Genomic DNA, 25,565 nt, shown 5'->3' with positions numbered 1-25,565 from the left:
GCAATAAATATATTTCTCTTGCACACAAGAGAAAATAGATCTTTGAAAGATCGCCCCTGGGCATAAAAGCCATATTCTGAGAGAAAGAGCTGTCAGTCACCAGGGCACAGGAGATGCCCGGCCCTGAGGGGCCCACTGTGGGGCCAGCCACTAGGGGACAGTGTGGGCACAGTCACTGCCAGACCCTTGATAAGGCCAAGAGGGACCTTGACAGAGAGGAAGGAATTCTGCCAAGTTTCACTTCTCCAGCTCCTGGTTTGCTGTTGGTAAATTCCTCATGGGAATCTCATTTCCAAATATGAAAACAGAAGAACAGCACCATTCTGAGGAGGTCCTTGGCAAAGGAAAAAAAATCCAGGAAAAGTTGTGAAAATGTCAATAATCCTGATAGGGAATAAAACGCAGCTTCAGCCGATTCAGTGCAGCTGTCAGGACATCGTGAAAGTGTTGACGCTGAAAGTGTTTGACTGAAGCCGTTCCTACAAACAAGGCTGTACGTTTCTCGCTGGCAATGAAATGGTGAAACGAGTTCAAGGACAAGGAGCCGAGCCAAGTAAGTGAAACAGCAAGGAACTGGATTCTAGAGTAGTCTGAGCAGCTCCTTTTTCATTTGACTTTTTTGACCTAGTCGCGGGGCAGGCCAGATCTTAGTTCACCCACCAGAGGTCGAACCTGTGCCCCTGAAGTGGAAGCGCAGAGCCCCAACCACTGGATGGCCAGGAAATTTCAAAGAGCAGTTCTTCTTTGAGAAGTGTATCACCCATAAAACTGCATGAACCAAAATACACAAGAAAAAAGACACAATCACAACAGCAAATAACCTTTATGTGTATTTTTTTAAAAATAAGAGATGAAAGGTTAAGACAACAGCCTTTCACGACTGACTTCAGTAAATTCAGACCCACTACAAGTTCCTCAAAGTTATCAACATAATATATTGTATTTCAGTGAGCTGTTATGATTGTGATATGTGATATGATTCAGGGGAATCATTTTAACCTAGTAGTTCAATAGCGGGTTTCTGAACTTTGAACAATTTAATGTATATCTTTAACATCCTTAGAAATTTCTGTTCATGTTGAATTTGCATGCCTTCTACATAATTTTATGAAAACAATTATTTGCCTTTCATTCAAAAAATGCACAAGTTCCACTATGCAATAAGCACTGTCTGTGTTTGCTAAATGGCAAAACACCATCTCCACATCATCTTCCTGTACCTTACAGTCTGAAAAGTAAAAGTGAAGTTGCTCAGTTGTGTCCGACTCTTTGAGACCCCATGGACAGTAGCCTGCACCAGGCTCCTCTGTCCATGGGATTTTCTAGGCAAAAGTACTGGAGTGGGTTGCCATTTCCTTCTCCAGGGAATCTTCCCGACCCAGGGATCGAGCCCTGGTCCCCCACATTCTAATTGGCTGATAAACAAACAAGTAAAGGAGAACATTATACTGTGTGTGTGGGGCGGGGGGGGGGGGCGGGGAGGGGTCAGTTATGATGGAAAAGTTCAAGGTATTTCATTGAAAGCAGGTGGCAGGGTAGACTAAACCAGTCTTGGAATGGGAGAAGCATTCAGGAAGAAAGTTGAATCCAGCAGAGTCCTGTTAAAGAGGGGAAGCAAACAGAATTCAGACTACAGCATTCCTCCTGATAAGACAACAATCCATTCAGTTTCCTCCTCTAAAACACAGGTTTTGGACTAGATTATCCCCATGGCCCCATTCAACCTAACATTTTATGATTCTCTATCCAAATTTCAAGGTAAAATTTAACTGGAAGATAGAATTTAGTAACTTTGCTTTTATAAACTTTGCAGTTTATAACTGATTTTCACAAACCTATTTTTTTGAATTCCTTCAGTTCTTCATCCCTTAAAACTAGAGAGTAAAGAAGATGAGTGATTCTAGTTATGAGACTCAAATACTGATATTTTAGCAAAACAAATGTATACATAAAGATATTTATACATGCACTTCCAACTTCTGAAGTGCTCTTAAACACAACACAGTATTTCTTTAGATGTATCTGCAAGCTACCATTATTATGTAAATATCACATAATTTTATAATTTTTGACTCTAACATAATCCACTTACAGTATATATAAACTTTCTTTTAAAGTATGTTATTTTTAATTAAAATAACATTTAAAACTCTAAGTTTCAACACAAAGCTGCATAGTGGTACCACTTTTAAAATCTCTCTCCGGTTTCACATCTCTGACTGCCTGGTGGCCTCTTCCACTTGGATGTTATATCAATCAGACACAATTATCAGAGAAAGATTAGAAGGAAATTTAATTTTAACCTACATGAGAAATGAGAAATGAGAAAAAAGGAATCTTCACACCGTGTTCTGAAATTTATTTCTCATTTGTTTCTACTTTTAAGAGACTAAAAATGATGAATTACTACATCTGTTCAACTTCTGGCTGTTTCTCTTTCTTAATTTGATTCATTCTCACTTTGAGAAAGCACCTGGTTTGTATAATGACCTTGAGTTTCATATGTTGGTTTTATCACTGTTTGATGTTCCTCTTTATTTAAAATTCACTTTAGAGACAAACTCTTCACAGGCTCATAGGTGTTTAATAAGTAAGTGAGTGTAATTATTATATTTAACCATAGTCAAGAGTTCAATGATTAATTCTCGATATCATAGAACACAGGCTTCCATTACATAGATTTTGATCAAAGCATATGCCCTGAAACAAATACTGCACACAATGAAATTCTAATCAAACATTGTTTTCTTGTATAACACTGGAAGGATGAAGGAACAGACCTCCTTATTCTTGAATAATTTGTTCAAGGAGCCCCCTGCACCTGCATGATGATCTTAGAGCAACTTGTGTAGTGATGTTCTATAAAGTCTTGTCACCAAGTGAAAGGTTTGCTTTATTTCCCTTGATGTGGTGGTCTGAGGTTTACAGGTTCCTGAACACAAGATTTGAGACAATCCTGAAAAAAAAAAAAAAAAAAACAATCATTTTCAAAGCACAAGAATTTTGATATGCTTCAGTTGCCAAGAAATTTATGAACACCCATATTTTGAGACATTTTGTTTTTAGATTAATCTCTAGTGTTTGAGGCAAACTGATTTATTCTAACATAAAAAGATACTACATAGTGACCAAAACCACTTGATTATTACTTTGGTTTAAGAGTGAATACCTTCTTGTGAACAAAACCCTTGAATTTTAAACATAATAAATTCAAGTATTGTTTAGGTATATTATATTGTGGTGTTTTAAATTTGAGATAACATATTTTATTCAAACCTAAAGATTAATATTAGCATACAGCAAGACCTAACAACCTGTCAATATCGAATGAAGTTTGTCCCTATTTGGTATCAGCTGTTAATGCAATGCTTTTCATCTAAGTAGCTGCAAATTCAAAACAAAAATAGTCTTTATTTGGTTATAAGTAGTCAGTTGTACTCATCCATACCTGAGATGATTCTTTAACTCCAACTCTTTGGAAAAACAAATAGAACTAATAGGAAAGAATAAAAATAATTCCATAGTAATATCTATATGCAGGTTGATTGAAAACAATTAACAACCCCAAGAAGAAAGAGAAGGTTGTTAACCCTCTTCTTTTTTTTTTAATTTTAGTTTTATTTTTTGGCCACACCTCACAGCAGGCAGGAACCAGGGGTTGAACACACGGCCCCTGCATGTGGAAGTGTGGAATCTTAACTGCTGGATTGCCAGGGAAGTCTCTAACCCTCTTCTTGATTAAAGGATGGGTAAATTCACTTGCCATTTGTGGATAAAGGCAAATTCTTAATCCTGATTTTTTGGGGGTTAGTTTTGTGTCCTTCTATTTTTCCCCATACTGTGTTCGTATTTTTATTTACATCCTTCAAATTACTTTAATTAATTTTTATTGGAGTATACTTGCTTTACAATGTTGTGTTAGTTTCTACTGTACAGCAAAATGCATCAGCCATACATGTACATATATCCCCTCCCTTTTGGATTTCTTTCCCATTCAAGTCACCACAGTGCGCTGAGTAGAGTTCCCTGTTCTACACAGTACATCCTTCCTGTTCTGTTTCTTTCTGGTGTCAAACACTGATCTTCAAGATCTCCCAGACTCCCTAATGGATATAGTGAGTGAAGTGAGTGAAGTCGTTCAGTTGTATCTGACTCTTTGTGACCCCGTGGACTGTAGCCCACCATGCTCCTCCGTCCATGGGATTCTCCAGGCAAGAATACTGGAGTGGGTTGCCATTTCCTTCTCCAGGGGATCTTCCTGACCCAGGGATTGAACCCAGGTCTCCCGCATTGCAGGCAGATGCTTTAACCTCTGAGCCACCTGGGAAGCCCCCCTTAATGGATATAGTAATCTTTAAATACCCGGTAGCAGTGTTCTGCAGCCTGCTTGCTCAAGCTCAAAAGAACTGATTGTTACATTTTCAGGCATTTAGTGAGCCAAGTTGTAAGAGGCATTATTTTAAAATGTTATATAAATTTATAAGTAGATAAATTATATTAAAATCAAAAGCAGTAAGTGCTAGAAACTCATCACTCCCCAATTATTTTACTATTCCTATTACCTCTTTGATATGTGTATCACGCAAATTCTATATAATGTGGTGCTACTGTGCATCTTCTTACAACTCTACCACTGGTAATGTCATGTTGGTAGCTTGAAATCAGCCATGGTGGGAGTATTTATACTGTGGAAATCTGTAAACACTACAAATCAGGGCTCTCCTGCCTTCTACCCCAGAACCAGCGGTTAAACTTTTACCAGTACAGCACAGGAGCCTGCACACTGAGCTGTCTAAGAAAAGCAATTCCTGCATTTTCCAAAAACCGTTCCTACATGTGACTCCACCTCTTTCATTCCAGGCACAGCAGATCAGTATTAGAGTAAGGAACTAACTAAAATATAAAGCCCCTCTAGGCTAGACAAAATGAACGTTTTCTCTTTAGGCTCTGAACTAAGATTCATAGAGACTGATGAAATTAGACTGTGACATGGTCACAGCAGTATGTTAGAATAAATGTCCTTGAACTCTTACTATGTGGGTTTGTAGAGCCTACCTGATTACCTCACTTACTTACATACTTACAGTACCACTTTTATCTCATGGTACCACTTTTCCCCAGTTGGATGTGGATTTTATCCATAAAGAATATCTCTTATTTGAGCGAATGCAATTTCTATTCTACTGTTCACAAATTAGTGCATCTTAAGAGAAATTGTCTTAAATTCTTAGTTTCTGATTGCAATACAGAAACTATGTAGGTGGAGGGCAGAATATAAAGGCTCGAGTTCTGGTTGCGTGACCCAGAGAAAATTATTTAATTTTTTCACTCATCAGAAAAAAATTAAATGTGTGCACATTTTCATGGATTTTAAGTCCGAAGGTTGTACCAAGATGCTTCAGGCCTGACTGTGGGTGTTTAAAGAGAGCTTTAAGTAGGCAGGATCCAGATGTCCTCCTGTTTTCAACTAGAGACACTCTGGTGTTATTTACTGGAAATTCTGGACCTGGTCTGAAAATGTTGCTCAGCACAGTGTTCTGGGGAACACGTAAAGATCAACTGGAGCTGGCAAGAAATGAGACTGGTTTGCTGTCCCGCTAAGCTTCTGCACGTACATACACAGACTTACCTTATGCTATGCTTGATTTCTCTAATGGTTCCCTCTTGGTGCTGAGCTTTCCATCTGTTCTGAAGGCTGCCCTTCTGTTTGGTTATCTGCCCTTAAAACAATTTCCCATCCAACACCGGACAGTCTGGGGTTCGAGCCAGAGATGAGGGTATATGCTGGTTGCACTAGGCCCTACCACCAGGTACCTACTGAGCCTGTCCATATGGACATCTCACAGGAGAGAGTGCTGGAAGTCAAAGAAGATAAAACACTAGATTGTTTCTTAAAATACCTTTCCTTACTAGATAAGGAAAATAGTTCATGAGCAGCTTCTTAAGGATTTTCAGGTACTAAAACACTTTTTGTTTTTATTAGAACACTTTTTAAGATGCTCCTTCATTCAATCTCTTTAGGCTATGGATGGGATGGGAGTTTGGGGGAGAATGGATACATGCATATGTATAGCTGAGTCGCTCTGCTACACACCTGAAACTATCACAGCACTGTTATTTAGCTATACTTCCTTACAAACTGAAAAGTTTAAAACAATTAAACAGAAGATATCATTATAGATGCTAAAAAAAATCTCTTTAGGCTGTATCAAGATTATCTACCTTTTCTGTTAGTTTCCAATTCTTCAATCAATTTTTCCTCTTAATGCTTTATAATCTCAATTTCTTTTAAGTCACATAGTACATAACTAAGCAAGTTTTAACACACCATAGTAAGTAGCATATCATTCAAGAGCATTAGGAAGAAAATCTATTTTTTTATTAGATTGGTGCAAAAGTAATTGCAGTTTTTCACTGTTAAACTTTGCCATTTGATATTGGAATACATTCTTAAACACATATGTTTATGTTAGACATCATTTTAATGTGCATTTCTCACTTTATGCTTTTTTGTTAATAACTTCTACTTGCAGTGTATTTTATATTTATTTTAGACTATGGAAATGATGTTAGACAAAAAGCAAATTTGAGCAATTTTAAAATTTGAGTTCAAAAGGGGTCATAAAGCATCAGAGAAAACTCACAACATTAATGACACATTTGACCCAAGAACTGCCAATGAACATACAGTGCAGTGGTGGTTCAAGAAATTTTGCAAAGGAGACAAGAGCCTTGAAGATGAGGAGCCTAGTGGTGGGCCATGGGAAGTTGACAACAACCAATTGAGAGGATCATTGAAACTGATCCTCTTAAAACTACACAAGAGGTTACCAAAGAACTCAACAACAACCATTTACAGTCATTTAGCATTTGGAGCAAATTGGAAAGATCAAGCTCAATAAGCAGGTGCCTCATGAGCTGACTGAAAATCAAAAAATCATTGTTTTGAAGCACTGTCTTTGCTCAGTCTACATAGCAACAACAAAATATTTCTCGATCGATTGTGACATGCAATGAAAAGTGGATAACCAGCGATGGCCAGTTCAGTGGTTGGACCAAGAAGAAGCTCCAGAGCACTTTCTACAGCCAAACTTGCACCAAAAAATGGTCATGGTCACTGTTTGGTTGTCTGCTGCCCATCTGATCTGCTAAAGCTTTCTGAATCCCCATGAATCCATTACATCTGAGAAGTATGCTCAGCAAATTGATAAGCTGCGCTGAAAACTGCAACACCTACAGCCAGCATTGATCAACAGCAAGGGCCCAATCTTCTCCACAAAAATGACTGACCGCACATTGCACAACCAGAGCTTCAAAAGTTGAATAAATTGGGTTATTAAACTTTGCCCCATCCACCATATTCACCTGACCTCTTGCCAACCGACTGCCATTTTTTCAAGCATCTCGACAACTTTTTGCAGAAGAAATGCTTCCACAACCAGCAGGAGGCAGAAATATTCCAAGAGTTTGTCGAATCTTGAAGCATGGATTTTTACAGTACAGGGATAAACTAATTTATTTTCTCATTGGCAAAAATGTGTTGATTGTAATGGTTCCTGTTTTGATTAATAAAGGTGTGTTTGAGCCTGGTTATAAAGAGTCGGACACGACTGAGCGACTGAACTGAACTGAACTGATAATGATTTAAAATTCACAGTTCAAAACCGCAGTTAAGTTTGCACTGACTTAATATATAAACTTTTTGTTGAAGTATTATATGCATTAAAATGATATACAATTAGCCATTGTAACTGGATAGTTCTAGGAATTTTCGCAGAGGGAATATCCTTGTTTAACCAGCACCCACATCAAGGAACGGAACATGAACAGAACTCTAGGACCCCCCTTCTTCCACTGTCAGTCACTACCCTGTGCCCAAAGAAACCACCATCATGATTTCTGACACCACATGTATATGTTTATATGTTGTTGTGTTTGAACATTATAAATAGAATAACACAGTTCTGTTGTGCCTGCCTTCTTTGAACCATGTAATTACATGGAGCTGCATTTTAGTAATTTTCACTGCTATACAGCAGTCAATTTTGTGACTATATCACAATTTTTAAAAATTCAGGACATTGTTGATGAACTTATGAATACTTTGTAGTTTCTGGCCAATTACAAATATTCCTCTATATGTCTTTTGATGCACATAAATACTCATTGCTGTTGAATATTTCATATAGGAGTGAAATTAATGGGTCATAGCATATGCATATGCTAAACTCTAGTAGTTACAGCCAATACTTTTAAAAAGATGGTATTTGTTTTCTTACCCAAGTGTCATGCTTGCATAATGGATGATGGATATATTACTCAGAGGCCATTCTTCACTAGAAGACCGCTTTTTGTGGGCTTGAAAACTTTAATTACTATCAGGCATGAGAACTGGACTATTGAGAAAGGGCTCACATGTTTCAGGCAGCCAGCTTTACTAGTCCTTGTTTCCAAAAGACATAAAAAAAGATGTCCCTGCCACCAAATGGAGGATAAAGACAATAAGAATTGAACGGTGATACACTATCAGCAAAGATCATGGAACTTATATAAAACCAGAAATTACACAAATCAGATAGGTCAAATGTAATGGTCAAAATAATATTATTACTGGTCTTGATGTTAGGTATTTAAATGTATACCACTGACAGCTTGGTGGTGTCACCAGTGAGACATGTAAGAACAAAAGGAAAGTATCAAGGTCAAGTCACTGAACTTTGCCCATGGAGCGGGCTGGAATTTCTCAGAGTACAGAAAAGAACCAAGTAGAAGCTTACTGCTTTAAGGCTCTAAATGTTGCTGCTGCCGCTGCTAAGTCGCTTCAGTCGTATCCGACTCTGTGAGACCCCATAGACGGCAGCCCACCAGGCTCCCCCGTCCCTGGGATTCTCCAGGCAAGAACACTGGAGTGGGTTGCCATTTCCTTCTCCAATGCATGAAATTGAAAAGTGAAAGTGAAGTCGCTCAGTTGTGTCCGACTCCTAGCGACCCCATGGACTGCAGCCCACCAGACTCCTCCATCCATGGGATTTTCCAGGCAAGAGTACTTGAGTGGGGTGCCATTGCCTTCTCCACTAAATGTTGCTAGATTGTGCCAAATTACAGTATGTAAGAGGATGGCTTCAAATCACAAAATTTGTTTCTGAATCTGCCCTTCGTCATGACCACAACCTTTCCATGCCAACCTCTTGCTTTCTCCTTTTATCCTTCTATTTGCATTAATTATATTTTAGGATGTGTTGCTTACTTTATCAACTTTTTTAGCATCAGATGACCTACTTTATTTTCTTGTCTCCTAATTCACCTTCCTATCTTAGCCTCTCCCCCTACCCCTCACAACAATAATAAATTCCCTTCTTCATTTAATAAACATTTGTTGAAGTCCTACTATGTGCAAGCAGTTGGACTAAGTAGATGATCTGGTTTCATGGAGCTAGGAGGCTTTACTTTGACCAAGGGGAGAGGTCAGAGTGCAAACCATTATCAACCTGTCTTTGGCAGTGGAAGCTGGTCAAAATAGAAAAAGAATCCTTAGCACCCTCCATAAATGGGTTTCCATGGCTCTGGATGCTGGGGAATAAAGTTGTAGGCTCCCAGAGGCTGGCTCTCTGAAGACAAATGACCAAGAAAAGGCTGCAACTCCACAGAACATACTTTCCCATCACTTTCTCTTTTGACTTTGCCAATTATTCCCCCAAGGAAAACAGCACTGAAGATGAGGACCACTTTCCCAAGAGAGCAGTGGCTTGGTGCAGCCTTTGGCTGGTGGCCTCCCTCTGTCAGAATTGAGTAGGCCTGAGGGTGGGGGCGGGGCTCATCTGCCCTGATGTAGGATCTCAGATATAATTGCTCCTCTTCCAACCAGTCAAGATTCTAGTGCTCAGAATGAATAAAACTAGACAAGCAGGATTTTTTTTAATAGGAGTTTTTATTAAACAGGACATTTCTTCTTAGGCATGACACATATTACACTTAAATATCACATTTTCAAAATTTAAAAGTCACTCATTTTGTTTGCAATTTTAAAAGTATTAAAAGGTGAAAATAATTGGGTCATGGGATGGAATTGTAATTGGAAAGAAAAAAGCAACTGTAGGGCAATTATGGGTTTTGAAGGGCTTCCCTGGTGGCTCAGACGGTAAAAGAATCTGCCTACAATGTGGGAGACTTGGGTTCCATCCCTGGGTTGGGAAGATCCCCTGGCAGAGGGCATGGCAACCCACTCCAGTATTCTTGCCTGGAGAATCCCCATGGTCAGAGGAGCCTGGCGGGCTGCGGTCCATGGGGTCAAAAAGAGTCTGACATGACTGAGAGAACAAGCACAGCACAGCAGCATGGGTTGAGAAGGGAAGTGACATATGAAAAATGCTATGAAGAAAGTATTTCTATTCGGTTTACTAATAAGCTTGGAGCGTTTTGGTTAATTAGGCTCATGGGTTCAGAAGGTGATCACCTATATTCCATTATTTTGTAGGAAAAGAGTCTCCAAAGAAGGCTTCCCAGGTGGCTGGGTGATAAAGAATCTGCTTAACAATTCAGGAGCCACAGGAGATACAGGTACCATCCCTGGGTTGGGAGGGTCCCCTGGAGGCAGAAATGGCAACCCACTCCAGTATTCTTGCCTGGAGAATCCCCATGGACAGAGGAGCCTGGTGGGCTACCGTCCATGGGGTCACAAAGAGTCAGACACAACTTAGTGACTAAATCAGCACCACCACAGCTTTTAGGAGGGAGGTAGGAAGGAAAGCTATAAATAGAATAACTTCTGCATGCAGAGAGACCTTTTACCCAAAGCCTTCTGAGTATTTGGAGAACCTACTAAACCCAGCAACTCTCACAGCAGAACTTGATTTTGAGCCAAAGAAATGGCTTTCAGGAACTCTATAAATTTTTTTTAACTAGAGAGAAATTATATAGAGTTAGATATATATATCTGAAATCATGTTAGGTAGAGAATTTCTGTCATGTTTCTTATCTGTAATACCTTATTGTATTACCTCCCTAATTCTTTTTATACCTACTTGGCTTTTAATATGCATCTAATAAAAATTCATCAGTCTGTCCAAGAACTCTGCTATTAGGCCATGTGAGAAATTTATGAGAAAATCCACAAATTGTATTTAGATCAAAGTAAACAATGCCAGAAGAAGAACTGGATTATATATGCAGAGAATAAATGCTTCTGTTGAAATTTTCAGAATTCAGAGGAAGCAGAAATTGAAGGAATCTTGGTGATAAAACAAGGACCCAGCACAGAGTTTTCCTTACGGTACTGAATACATAAACCCAACAGGCTGAAAGTAAAAGAAACACAGACACAGCATCCTGAAATAGACACATTTGTTTCATGTAATAGAGGACTTTTCTGTTTATCACTTTTAGTGGCTTTAAGAAAGAACAATTCCATTCAGTTCAGTTCAGTTCAGTCGCTCAGTCATGTCCGACTCTTTGCAATCCTATGGACTGCAGCACTCCAGGCTTTCCTGTCCATCACCAACTCCCGGAGCTTACTCAAACTCATGTCCATCGAGTCACTGATGCCAGCCAACCATCTCATCCTCTGTCATTCCCTTCTCCTCCTGCCTTCAATCTTTCCCAGCATCAGGTGGCCAAAGTATTTCTAGTGAGTCAGTTCTTCGCATCAGGTGGCCAAAGTATTGGAGTTTCAGCTTCAGCATCAGTCCTTCCAATGAATACTCAGGACTGATTTCCTTTAGGATTGATTGGTTGGATCTCTTTGGAGTCCAAGGGACTCTCAAGAGTCTTCTCCAACACCACAGTTCAAAAGCATCAGTTCTTTTGTGCTCAGCCTTCTTTATGGTCCAACTGTCACACCCATATATGACTACTGGAAAAACCAAAGCTTTGACTAGACAGACCTTTGTTGGCAAAATAATGTCTCTGCTTTTTAATATACTGTCTAGGTTGGTCATAGCTTTTCTCCCAAGGAACAAGCGTCTTTTAATTTCATGGCTGCAGTCACCATTGACAGTGATTTTGGAGCCCCCCCCGCCCCCCCGGCAAATCAAGTCTGTCACTGTTTCCATTGTTTCCCCATCTATTTGCCATGAAGTGATGGGACTGGATGCCATGATCTTAGTTTTCTGAAAGTTGAGCTTTAAGCCAACTTTTTCACTCTCCTCTTTCATTTTCATCAAGAGGCTCTTCAGTTCTTCACTTTCTGTCATAACGGTGGTGTCATCTGCATATCTGAGGTTATTGATATTTCTCCTGGCAATCTTGATTCCAGCTTTTGCTTCATCCAACCCAGCATTTCACATGATGTATTCTGCATATAAGTTAAATAAGCAGGGTGACAATATGCAGCCTTGATGGACTCCTTTTCCTGTTTGGAACCAGTCTGTTGTTTCATGTCCAGTTCTAACTGTTGCTTCTTGACCTGTATACAGATTTCTCAGGAAGCAGGTCAGGTGGTCTGGTATTCCCATCTCTAAGAATTTTCCACAGTTTGTTGTGATCCACACAATCAAAGGCTTTGGTGTAGTCAATAAAGCAGAAGTAGATGTTTTTCTGAAACTCTCTTGCATTTTGGATGATCCAACAGATGTTGGCATTAGCCTATATTAAAATAAGTAATTGAGGTGTATCTGATAGATTACTTAGAGGCAAGGGCTTTGTTAGGAATGGCAATTTCAGAATCTGGACCAGAAAAATCTCATTTTGTTTGCCTCTGAAAATCCCTAGTCTTCATAAGAATTGCCAGGATCTAAACCCCTTGTGGATGTTTCCCTGGTGGCTCAGTGGTAAAGAATCCTAAAGAATCCGTCTGCAATGCAGACACTGTAGGAGAACTGGATGTTCAATCCTTGGGTTGGAAAGATTTCCTGGAGAAGGGCATGGCAACTGACTTCAGGATTCTTGCCTGGAGAATACTATGGACAGAGGAGCCAAGCTGGCTACAGTCCATAGGGTCACAAAGAGTCAGACATGACTGAAGCGACAGCACGCACTCAAACCCCTTGTGACTACAGCTCAAAGTGTGTGCTGTCGCTTCAGTCATGTCTGACCCCTTGTGACCCTATGAACTGTAGCCAGCCTGGCTCCTCTGTCCATAGTATTCACCAGGCAAGAATCCTGAAGTCAGTTGCCATGCCCTTCTCCAGGAAATCTTTCCAACCCAAGGACTGAACATCCAGTTCTCCTACGGTGTCTGCATTGCAGACGGATTCTTTACCACTGAGCCACCAGGGAAACATCCACAAGGGGTTTAGATCCTGGCAATTCTTGTAAAGACTAAGGGTTTTCAGAGGCAAACAAAATTAGATTTTCTGGCCCAGATTCTGAAATTGCCATTCCTAACAAAGCCCTTGCCTATAAGTAATCTATCAGATACACCTCAATTACTTATTTTAATACAGGCTAATGCCAACATCTGTTTGATCATCCAAAATGCAAGAGAGTTCCAGAAAAACATCTACTTCTGCTTTATAGATTCAGAGTATTTGAAGGATTCCTCTAAACATTCCCTGGTGGCTCAGACAGTAAAGCGTCTGCCTGCAATGCGGGAGACCCAGGTTCGATCCCTGGGTGGGGAAGATCCTCTGGAGAAGGAAATGGCAATCCACTCCAGCACTCTTACCTGGAAAATCCCATGGACAGAGGAGCCTGATAGGCTACAGTCCATGGGGTCGTAAAGAGTCGGACACGACTGAGCGACTTCACGTTCACTTTTCACTTTAATGCATTGGAGAAGGAAATGGCAACCCACTCCAGTGTTCTTGCCTGGAGAATCCCAAGGACGGGGGAGCCTGGTGGGCTGCCATCTATGGAGTCGCACAGAGTCGGACACAACTGAAGCGACTTAGCAGCAGCAGCAGCAGTCAGATATCATCAATGCAATTACAACTGTGTTTATGAAACATCAAACCTGTTAAACCACCAGCCAGACTGATCCTCTTTCGCACAGTTCCCTTCGTAGTTGTCGTTATCTCTGTCCCACGTGCTGAATTTCATTCTTTGGTGACTGGCCCACCATTGCACTTCAGGATGAAAATTTCCAGTAAGGGAGTCTCCAGCGGTTCCAGAATATTCCCCAATACGTACATACATAGGAAACTGATAAAAACATACATAGTAGGAAACTGATAAAAATGTCATAAACACGTTCTCATAAAGTGTAGCAGACAAACAAGTACAGAAATAACAAAAATGACACAATGTGCTTACCCATTATTTATTTTATATCAACAGCTTCCTCCCAAAAGTATCTTTCAAGACAGCTCTGTTGTATTGAATGAAGTCACCGCAGGTATGGCAATGTTTTTCAAACACATGGAGGATAACTAAAAAACAGCAGGTATGCCAATCCTAATCTCCCCAATCATTGGTCTCCCCTTCTCCACGCCTCCCATGTATGTGTTCTCTACTCTGCTTCTCTATGCCTGCCCTGGAAATGGGTTTATCTGTACCATTTTTCTAAACTCCACATATACTGGTTAATATACTCTATTTGTTTTTCTCTTTCTGACTTAACTCTGAGTGACAAGACTCTAAGACCATCCACATATCTAGTGGGAAGCTGCTGTACAGCACAGGAAGTTCAGCTCTGTGCTCTGATCACCTAGATGGGTGGGATGGGAAGGGGCGGCTGGGAGGGAAGCTCAAAAGCGATACATGTTTAAGTATAGCTGATTCACTTTGTCGCGTAGCAGAAACTAACGCAACACTGTAAAGCAGCTGTACCCCCTCCTTCAAAAAAAAAAATAAGTATTAGCCTTCTCCCCTCAAACAGTATCAGCCTTCTCCCATCAAAATATCAGAAACTGTCACGTAATTAAAAAAATTCTTTGACTTAATAGTTTTATGACTTGAGCCAAATTTTTATGTGCCATTTTCTGTCGCAACGCCTGAAGATACAATTGCAAATTATTCACGGTCTATCTGAAGATGAGAATACTGTTAGGGGTTGTGACTTTCTTAGCGCGGCGCGAGGCTGACGGAGACCCACCCCCGAGAAGCAGAGGCGGAGGATCCAGTCAGCGGAGGGGCGCCGGGACACCCTGACAACCGAGGGCTCGGCCCAGCCCCGCCGACCCGGGCTGTCGCCTGCGGTGTTGGGTTTTCGCGCAGTCAGGTGTCTTCGGAGGCAGGCGCAAGATATTTATGACCGCGGGGTTGGGCCGGGAATGCAGGGCCGAGGAGCAGCCGGTTGTGCCTCCTCCCCAGGCTTATTCGCAGCCAGAGATCCCCCTCGTCTACACCCTTTAGCCGAAGGCGCTCCGACAGGTGACTCCAGTGAGGGGCGGCAATCTTAGGGTCGCTCTCGGCCAGCGGCGAGGCTCGGCGCACCGACTTCTCGCGAGGTTTCGGGCCCCCCTCCGCCCCTTCACCCGCCCCCTCCTGGCTGAGGCGCCGGCAGCTCCCGCTATGGCTGCGCTGCGGAGGCTCCTGTGGCCGCCGCCTCGGCTGCCGCCTCCGTGCTCGCCTCATCATCCCGCCCATGGGCCGTGGGGGCGGCCTGCGGGGACAGCCCCGGGCCCTCCGGGCCGGCCCTTCTCCTGCCGGGAGGAGGACGAGGGGGCTGTGGCGGAGGCGGCTTGGAGGCGGCGGCGGCGCTGGCGGGAGCTGAGCTTCGCGGCCGCGGCCGGCGGGGGTCTGGTCGGCCTGGTGTGCTACCAGCTGTACGGGGACCCCAGGGCCGACTCCGCGCGGGCGGCGGGCCCCTGGCTCCCCTCGGAGAGCGCGGCCGCAGAGCCAGAGGACCCGCCCGGCGGCGGGGGGCTGCTCCCCATCCCGGTCGCCGCTGCCAAGGAGACGGTACGTGCGTGGGAGCGCCTGCGCGCGCCTGGGCGGGCCGGCAGGTGACTCCCGGGGTGAGGACCGCCAGGTGTTAACACCTGAGTGCCGGGAGAGACGGGGTGACGGCCGCGCGGGGCGCGCGTGAGACCGGACGTTGGGGGTTGTCGCGGTGTGACTCTGGGGCCGCCGATCAGGGACGTCCTGTGAGCGAGACCGAAACCTTCTAGGTCGGGCAGCCCAGACTCGGGCAGCCGAGTCTGTTCACCCAGCGTGGGGAAGACACACCTGGTGCATCACATGTCTTGACGCATCACATCAGGACCTTTAGGTTGCTGCAGCCGCCACCTAGCCACCAAAGCCCAAACCCACGACAAAATAAAAAAAACCCTGACCCAGCAGAAGCCAAGGGCAAGACAGGCTGAAAGTCATGGCAGAAAGGGCTGCATACGCGAGAGAACGTACTCCCAGGCGGAGCCGGCCTCAGCGCATGATCAAGGAGGTTCAGCACCTTAGGAGCCAGCGCATCAAAGGCGTGGTCTGAGATCCCAGAGGCCACTGCATTATTGTAAGGAGGTTTATGAGTCCCAACAGCGGAAATGCCAAAACTGTGTAGCCTCCTTATATGTCAGAAAGAACGAGTGAAGATGTCACCAGATTAAAAAACAACAACAATTATTCAAGAAGTATATTTCTCTCCCTCCTCCCCTAGTAAAGCCAGATACTCTTAAGTACGATCAATAAGCAAGAAGATGGATAGGACAGTAAAAGTAGGAAACTGAAAGAGGATTAACTCTTGTAGAGAAACTTCAGAGGAAACTGTTCAGGTATCATCATATGGTTGGCATTATAAGGTAAAGGTGAGTATAAGGCAAGAATGAAAAGAGGGGCAGGGAGCTTTTGTCTTATTAGTGTATCAAGAATCATGCATGACTAGGAAGTCATTTAGGAAAACTCTTGCAAGACAGGAAGAGTGTGAAGGGCTTAGATGACAATAATTGGGGGAAGAGACAGCTATTCTGTTTTGAACTTTCATATAATTTATATACTCTTTATTCTTTGCCCAAATCGGTGATGGTGATCTGATGTAAGTTCATCAGTTCTTTTGGTGGAGATTGTTGATGTAGAGCAGGGAATCTATGTTAAGGACCTTCTAGTAGCAAATCACAAATACATAGCGTAAAGTATATTTATACAGTGAATGCTTAAAATACTAACAAATACCCTCAACCTTCACCCCCTTCACCGCGTCACAAACACATGTTAAGCTTGTGTCCTGTTTAACCAAGTGAAAGTGAAAGTGAAAGGCGCTTAGTCGTGTCGGAGGCTTTGCGACCCCATGGACTATACAGTCCAGGGAATTCTCCAGGCCAGAATACTGGAGTGGCTAGCCTTTCCCTTCTCCAGGGGATCTTCCCAACCCAGGGATTGAACCCAGGTCTCCCACATTGCAGGGGGTTTCTTTACCAGTTGAGCCACAAGGGAAGCCTTTTAATCAACCTCAGTTATCTGGGAACATTGAAGATTCAAATGGTATTTTCTTCTTTCTAACAAATCAGTTTTACTTTTAAAGTTGAGAGAGTGTCATGCAGTTTTGAAAGCCCACACTCAGAGAGCTGGGACTCTGGTTTTATCACTTCCTAGTTGTGTCATTACTGAAACTCAATGCCTGTATCCTCATCTGTGAAATTAATAGTCTGTCTCATAGAGTTGTGACAGTTAAATGAGTTAATATATTTAAAGGAGTTAGAATGGTACTCCTAGCATGTAGTGAGCATTCAGCAAATTTGTATTTTTATTTTATTCATTTGTTTACTTATTTATTGTCTGTATTTATTTACCTACATTATTATTGCTTGCTGTTTATAAAAATTCTTGTACATTGTTTTAAAAATCAAATAATACTGAAGTTGTGTCTTACCCTTATTCCTTTTGCATTTTATTTTTCCTGTCCTCTGAAAACTTTTATAATCTTTTTATCCCTGGTGTTTGAAAATTTCAGGATAATGAGCTTTGGTGTGGGCATTTTTTTGTTTACTGTGCCTTATACTTAAGGATCCTTTCAGTAAGGAAATTCACATCTGGAAGTTCTTTGTACTTTTCTTGTATTATTTCTTGGACAGTTTCTTCTCTGTTTTCTTTTTCTGGAATCTGTGTCAGTTTGAAGTTACACTTCCTGACAGATCCTAATCTAATTGAAATTCTAATCTTACTTACATTCTAGCTTTTTAATCTGTTTATTTGATATGGGAAGTATCTTTGATCTCCCAACCTGCCTTTTAAATGTTTTATTTCAACTATCCTAATTTTTTAATTCAAAGAACTATTTTGTGTTCTCTGCTGTTCATGTGTTTCAGCATTCTGTTTTGTTTTATGGCTGCTAAAGTTCTCTTTGTATCATAAGAATATTAATTATAGGATTTTAAAAAATTGTCTACTACTCCATGCATTGTGTTGTTTCTTCCAGATTTTTTTTTTTTTGGTTTGATTTTCTAAGCTCTCACTTCCTTTTTGGAGGTTTTCCTTGCTTACTTGTGGTTGTTGCCTGTCTGAATTTGAGAAGCTCTTTGTACCTAAGCATGACTTTTCATTTGGTAATCTGGGCTTTTCATTAGGGTGGCATCCAAATGTCAGTATTTTAAAAGTCTTTTTCTCTGGTGTCATTGCACTTCTGTAAAGAATAGGTGAGTTGGGACGAGCAGTTGTCTTCTGGATTCAGGCACAGGTGCATGTTCGTGTGAGAGCATGTGTGCTGGGGGAATGTCCAGGGATGGGCTTCCATCCTGTTATCTCATCCTCTCTTTTCAGCCCCACTGCTTGCTCTGCTTCCACGACAACATGTGTTCCCTGGGCCTCATCCTTTCTGGGGTCTATGCTGACAATCAGCCAACTTCTGTTTGGCCTCCTCCTCCAAGGCACCCAGGGAGTGCCTCTGCTTCTCTAGGTCAATTATCACTCCTCCAGGCCTTCAATTGTACAAGTCTGATGAATTCTCTTGAGTGTTTAAGTCTCCTTTCCTTTTTTGCTTTTTCAGTCCTTGTGTGTTTACACCTTTTGAGAGATTCATTTATTGTGATCTTAATGTGGTTAGAGGAGGAAGGGGCTGAAAGTCATGAGTTCAATCTGCCATGTGTCAGAAATAGTTTCAACTAGAGTTGTCTCTTCGTTTATTATGCTTATATTTGATTTCCCTGAAGTGGTAGAAGTGATTCCTTTTGATGTTTCATACTATAGCTAAGAAACTTTGATTTATAAAGCCTCTTTTAAGCTTCATTTTATACTGAACATAAACCTAGCATATAAATTAACCTGTAGCTGTTATGAGAATAATATAACTGATGGGAGTGAACAACAGTAACGTACAGACATACAGTTCTGTTACCTTGAAGATGTTTGTTTTAAAGACACTGCCTCTGAACTTCCTCCAGAAGGCCTTCCCTGATAGATTTGTTCAAATACCCCTGCTTATCCTGTATTCCCAGATGACGACTTTTTGCAGTTTTTTGTTAACTCTCTTCCCTGCTGTCTTAGTCTTTTAAGGAGCAGCATAGTGTTGGTCTTGATCACCTTTATATCTTCATTGCCTGGTATGGAGCCTATTCCTGGTTTCTTGTTGTTTAGTCCTTCAGTCATGTCTGACTCTTTGCCACCCCATGAACTGTAGCCTGCCAGGCTCCTCTGTCCATGGGATTCTCCAGGCAAGAATACTGGAATGGGTTGCCATTTCTTCCTGCAGGGATCTTCCCGACTCAGGGACTGAACCCACATCTCTTGTGTCTCCTGCATTGGCACACGGATTCTTTACCACTGAGCCTGCAGGGAAGCCCTCTAGTCCTAGTAGGCACACAGTAAATATTTGTTGAGCAAATAAACCCATGCTAAATATTTGCCCAGGACATACACATTTGAAAAGACACAACCCCATTCTGTGAGAATTAATAGTTTCACATTTTGTTCAACTAAAGTAGTTATTTATAGCATTAGAATTGGGAAGACTTCAGCCAGGGTCAAAATTCCAGGCTTTGGGAGACCAGACCACATGACATTGTATTTATTTTAATTGCGCAAGCTTGGCTTGCCAAAATTTTTCTGTAAATATGGACTTGAATGTTATATATTATAGAGAGATGTTGACAAGATTTTGTTTAGAACCCTACAGTTAACCTTAAAACACTATTTTTTATCAGTGGAAAAATTTTTGTTCTAAAACTGCCTTTCTGTTTCAGGGTCAGAATTTTTTAAATCTGCTAGGTTGCTTAACATACCTTAACCTACTATTTTATATATTATTTGTAAGGCATGACCTATTTTATGATTTGTTCATCTTAAGAAGAAAAGAGAACAATATTTTTTTATTTTTTATCTCTTTTGTGTATTTCTATAATAAAGACCAGTGATCATGTATTTTTAAGTTTCTTTTGCTGTATACCTTTTCCAACCTCTTTTTAAGGCAACACATTTTGATACTTGAGGTAATGCTTCTTCTTTCTCAGAATATTGAAGAACTTGCCAGATGTGTAAATGTAGCAGAATTTTATGAGAGGAGTCACATAGATGGGAAGCTGAAGATAGGTAAATTCTGTGTAGAATAACCTAGTTGTATAGGAAGTTAAACTAGGTGAACCTCTCTTTTGTTTTCTTGGTAGAATCTGGGTTTCCCAGGTGGCTCAGATGGTAAAGAATCTGCCTGCAATGCAGGAAACCTGGGTTTGATCCCTCGGGTGGGACGATCCCCTAGAGAAGGGCATGGCAACCCACTCCAGTACCTTGCCTGGAGACTTCCATGGACAGAGGGGCCTGATGGCTTACATACAGTCCACAGGGTCACAAAGAGTCCACTAACACCTTCACTTTTTCACTTTCAGGATCTGATAGATTTATTTGTCACAGGGTGGCCAGGTGAGATGCTATTGCCTCTTAGGAGAGAATGTTAGAGGGTATGGTTCTCCACATTCTTGGTTAAAAAGAAAATACACATCAAGCAGTTTATGTTGTTTCATTTTTGTGTGCTTTGAGGCTTGTGGGATGGTAGTTCTCTGACTGAGGGCCTCAGTAGAGAGAGCATGGGATCTAACCACTAGACCACCTAGGAATTTCCATGGCAAGCAGTTTTTACCAGTGACATTTCTTTAGACAAGAGATGGTTGTGGCTTTACTAGGAAAATGACAGTGAGGCACTTAGAAGTTGCTGGATGGGAGAGAGATTAGGCGGTCAACAGGATTTGGCAGTTGCTTGGTCTTCAGGAATGAGAGAGATGGAAGGGTCTAGGATGAGATTCAAGTTTTTGTTTTGGGTGACTTGGGTGGGTAGTGCAGTAGTTCACTGAGACTAGGTCCTCAAGAGAAATAACAAAAAGACAGGTTAGGGGTAGTGTACATGGATGATGAATTTCTAACTTGCATAGTGGATCAAAGGATCTTTGGACAGCTGAAGGGATGTTTCCAGCTCAATACATAGGTCAGAAGCACTGAAGAGAAATCTGTACTATAGATACTGACTTGGGATTTGTCAAGTGTTGAAAGTCATAAGAATGTATGACATTATTCGGAATACACATAACAAGAGAAAAGCACTTAAGGAGAGAGCCCTGGTGAGCATCAGCAATTTACAAGACCAACAGAGAAATGGAACTCTGCAAAAAGCTGAGACCCAGACAGATTAAAGAAAGCCAGGAAGGTCGTGGAAGCCAACAAAAGATAGCAATTCAAATATTCTAAAGTTTATTACTCAAAAGTGCTATCATGAACTAAGTATTTAACTTTCAAAAATTTTGCACCTATATATCACCAAATAGTTAAAATCTAGAATTTATCCTGAGTCATTATGGTAGTTACTTAAAAGGTTTTATAAAACTGTAGACAAGGAGGCAAATTTCTCAAGGAGACTGCCACCTGCTGGCAAATTATAAGAGAATAGCACTTGTGTCTTCTCCCCTCATCCCTCCCCACACCCCTCATCTCTCAGGATTTGAAACTTGGCTGAAGCCATAGATCGAGTTGAACATTGATCTTCAGTAGAATGGTGAAAACTGGGAGGATATGGAAAAATGAACCAGAGTGGAGTGATCTAAATGTCAAGATTTATAAGGGCAGAAGTTGCTGGGATTATAGGGGGTGCATTGTTTGATGATCAGCTGATAGAAAAATTCTAGAAACATGACTCTTGCATGTTTCGGTGATATGTTTTATTCAGGGCTTAGATTCTCTTAAAATCTGTAGAGAAAGTGGCATTCTTCAATGCATATGTAATTCAGGTACCTGCAGCTGTGCTCTGTTAATTGTAGGTGGGTACAGTGACTCCCTAGGAAGTTTTATTCCTTTGGAAAAAAAAGTTACTGGGGGACAGATGGGACAGTTACCTTACCTAGAAAAATGGGTGGAGACACTCTGGTGTAACTCCTGATTCACTCACAGTATCACATACTAGTCAGAAGCAATTTGATCTTCACTTAATGTTTAGCTTCTACCTGGGAAAGTACAGATCTTCTTCCCCTTTCTTTCCCTCCTTTCCTCCCTCTACAGTGATCTCTGCCCAAGGCTGCTTGTGATTGCCCTGTTGTAGTCGTTCACTTGCTAAGTGGTGTCTGACTCTTTGCAGCCTCATGGACTGCAGCATGGCGGGCTTCCCTGTCCTTCACTATCTCCCAGAGTCTGCTCAAACTCATGTTCGTTGAATCAGTGATGCCATCCAACCATCTCATCCTCTGTTACCCCCTTCTCCTTTTGCCTTAAGTCTTTCCCAGCAATGAGGTCTCTTCCAGTGTGTTGGCTCTTCACATCAGGTGGCCAAAGTGTTGCAGCTTCAGCATCAGTCCTTCCAATGAATATTTGCAGTTGATATCCTTTAGGATGGACTGGTTGGATCTCCTTGCAGTCCAAGGGACCCTCAAGAGTCTTCTCCAACACCACAGTTCAAAAGCATCAATTCTTGGCTGCTCAGCAAAGAAATAGAGGAAAACAACAGAATGGGAAAGACTAGAGATCTCTTCAAGAAAATTAGAGATACCAAGGGAACATTTCATGCAAAGATAGGCTCGATAAAGGACAGAAATGGTATGGACCTAACAGAAGCAGAAGATATTAAGAAGAGGTGGCAAGAATACATAGAACTGTACAAAAAAGATCTTCACGACCAAGATAATCATGATGGTGTGATCACTCACCTAGAGCCAGACATCCTGGAATGTGAAATCAAGTGGGCCTTAGAAAGCATCACTATGAACAAAGCTAGTGGAGGTGATGGAATTCCAGTGGAGCTATTTCACATCCTGAAAGATGATGCTGTGAAAGTGCTGCACTCAATATGCCAGCAAATTTGGAAAACTCAGCAGTGGCCACAGGACTGGAAAAGGTCAGTTTTCATTCCAATCCCAAAGAAAGGCAATGCCAAAGAATGCTCAAACTACCGAACAATTGCACTCATCTCACACGCTAGTAAAGTAATGCTCAAAATTCTCCAAGCCAGGCTTCAGCAATACATGAACCGTGAACTTCCAGATGTTCAAGCTGGTTTTAGGAAAGGCAGAAGAACCAGAGATCAAATTGCCAACATCCGCTGGATCATGGAAAAAGCAAGAGAGTTCCAGAAAAACATCTATTTCTGCTTTCTTGACTATGCCAAAGCCTTTGACTGTGTGGATCACAAGAAACTGTGGAAAATTCTGAAAGAGATGGGAATACCAGACCACCTGACCTGCCTCTTGAGAAACCTATATGCAGGTCAGGAAGCAACAGTTAGAACTGGACATGGAACAACAGACTGGTTCCAAATAGGAAAAGGAGTACGTCAAGGCTGTATATTGTCACCCTGTTTATTTAACTTCTATGCAGAGTACATCATGAGAAACGCTGGACTGGAAAAAGCACAAGCTGGAATCAAGATAGCCGGAAGAGATATCAATAACGACAGATATGCAGATGACACCACCCTTATGGCAGAAAGTGAAGAGAAACTCAAAAGCCTCTTGTTGAAAGTGAAAGTGGAGAGTGAAAAAGTTGGCTTAAAGCTCAACATTCAGAAAACAAAGATCATGGCATCTGGTCCCATCACTTCATGGGAAATAGATGGGGAAACAGTGGAAACAGTGTCAGACTTTATTTTTGGGGGCTCCAAAATCACTGCAGATGGTGACTGCAGCCATGAAATTAAAAGACGCTTACTCCTTGGAAGGAAAGTTATGATCAACCTAGATAGCATATTCAAAAGCAGAGACATTACTTTGCCAACAAAGGTCCGTCTAGTCAAGGCTATGGTTTTTCCTTTGGTTGTGTATGGATATGAGAGTTGGACTGCGAAGAAAGCTGAGCGCCAAAGAATTGATGCTTCTGAACTGTGGTGTTAGAGAAGACTCTTGAGAGTCCCTTGGACTTCAAGGAGATCCAACCAGTCCATTCTAAAGGAGATCAGTCCTGGGTGTTCTTTGGAAGGACTGATGCTGAAGCTGAAATTCCAATATTTTGGCCACCTCATGCAAAGAGTTGACTCTTTGGAAAAGACCCTGATGCTGGGAGGGATTGGGGGCAGGAGGAGAAGGGGACGACAGAGGATGAGATGGCTGGATGGCATCACCAACTCAATGCACATGAGTTTGGGTGAACTCCGGGAGTTGGTGATGGACAGGGAGGCCTAGCGTGCTGCAATTCATGGGGTCTCAAAGAGTTGGATATGACTGAGCGACTGAACTGAACAGCCTTCTTTATGGTCCACCTCTCACATCTGTACATTACTACTGATTGCCCTGTGCCACAGCTTTAAACTCAGGGATTAAAGTGATTATGGAAATAACATAGGTTGAAATAAGTAAAAGCAAAGTGCCATGAGGAGCAGTTGGCTTGAGGTCAGGAGAAAGAAGTCAGAATGATGACCTTGCCTTTACACTCCTGTGCCTTGTCTGGCTGAGTCAGCAGCTTTTAAGTTGACTTTCCAGGAAGTCTCAAAAACAGTTTTATTTACATTAGCAAAAACTTAATCAAACGGCCTATCCAACTGCAACAAAGCCTGAGAGATATGACCTTGTTCTGTGTGCTCTTGGGCCCAGCTAAACACGAGTCCTCTTTCTAAGGAAAAACTAGAGAATGAGCAGTTGGTATATATTGGTCTTTGTCGGTTGTGAAATATATTGTGTTGGGAGAACAGCTTTTAAGTGAAAAGAAAATGCTCCTAAATAAATTATGGGATGTTCACTTAATAAAATAAATGGTTTAGACCTTGGTTTTATCCATACAGCATGCTCCATAATCTGTCATCAAAATATTTTAAACATCCTTTTAAATACCATTTTGCCCTTTTAAGAAACTAAAGGAAATTGCCAGGGCAGAAGTAAAGAGGAAACTAGGAGCTAGAATAGTGTGAGCTGTGGCTTCAGTGAGAGAGCAGTGAGTCAGTATTCATAGAATCCTGGGGGTTTGGATTTTAAGGCCTTCGTGGGGACAGGAGACAAGACCTTGGAAAGTTCGAACTGAAATTCCATCTCCCTAAAGCCAGAGCCTACAGCAACAGAACAAATGATGAACAAGTGATTCCCCAGACCCCTCCTCTCCCTCCCAGTACTAAGCAGTGACAGGGAAGTCTGAAGATGTCTGCATGGGCTCTAAGTGGAAAAAAGGACTCTCCTGAGAAAGTATAAAAATGGTCCCACACTACCTCATGGGGCTTCCCAGATGGCTCAGTGGTAAAGAATCCACCTGAGAATGCAGGAGATGTGAGTTCAATCCCTGGGTTGGGAAGATCCCTGTGAGAAGGAAATGGCAACCCAATCCAGTATTCTTGTCTGGGAAATCCCTGAACAGAGGAACCTGGTGAGCTACAG

General features: G+C 41.8%; 1 protein-coding gene and 1 long non-coding RNA gene across 8 annotated transcripts in view; one reads left to right on the top strand and one right to left on the bottom strand.

Annotated features, from left to right (window-relative positions):
* The first annotated feature begins 209 nt into the window (after positions 1 to 209).
* MICU3 (mitochondrial calcium uptake 3) overlaps positions 210 to 25,565 on the top strand; it is a 93,433-nt gene continuing 68,077 nt past the window's right edge. For 6 of the 7 annotated variants that reach the window (XM_086380683.1, XM_086380684.1, XM_086380681.1 and 3 more), the window contains exon 1: positions 15,364 to 15,777. In XM_086380683.1, the coding sequence (XP_086236809.1) occupies positions 15,388 to 15,777 (390 nt within the window). In that variant the 5' untranslated portion in view covers positions 15,364 to 15,387. Of the gene's footprint in view, positions 554 to 10,474; positions 10,558 to 14,211; positions 14,318 to 15,363; positions 15,778 to 25,565 lie in introns of those variants that run through there. The other variant, XM_086380685.1, reaches the window with a different exon arrangement.
* On the bottom strand, positions 2,568 to 14,604 carry LOC147343640 (uncharacterized). The gene is made up of 3 exons (XR_015156316.1): positions 14,188 to 14,604; positions 13,889 to 14,076; positions 2,568 to 2,956 (listed from the first exon to the last, which is right to left on the bottom strand). It is a non-coding gene; the product is annotated as an uncharacterized LOC147343640 (long non-coding RNA).

Source organism: Bos grunniens, chromosome 27 (genome assembly GCF_055505025.1).
Source record: "Bos grunniens cultivar Pamir isolate PY7600 chromosome 27, Bosgru_T2T1.0, whole genome shotgun sequence".
Classification (NCBI taxonomy): Eukaryota; Metazoa; Chordata; class Mammalia; order Artiodactyla; family Bovidae; genus Bos; species Bos grunniens.
The sequence above is the reverse complement of the archived record's forward strand: the minus strand, read 5'-3'. Positions and strand labels throughout refer to the sequence as shown.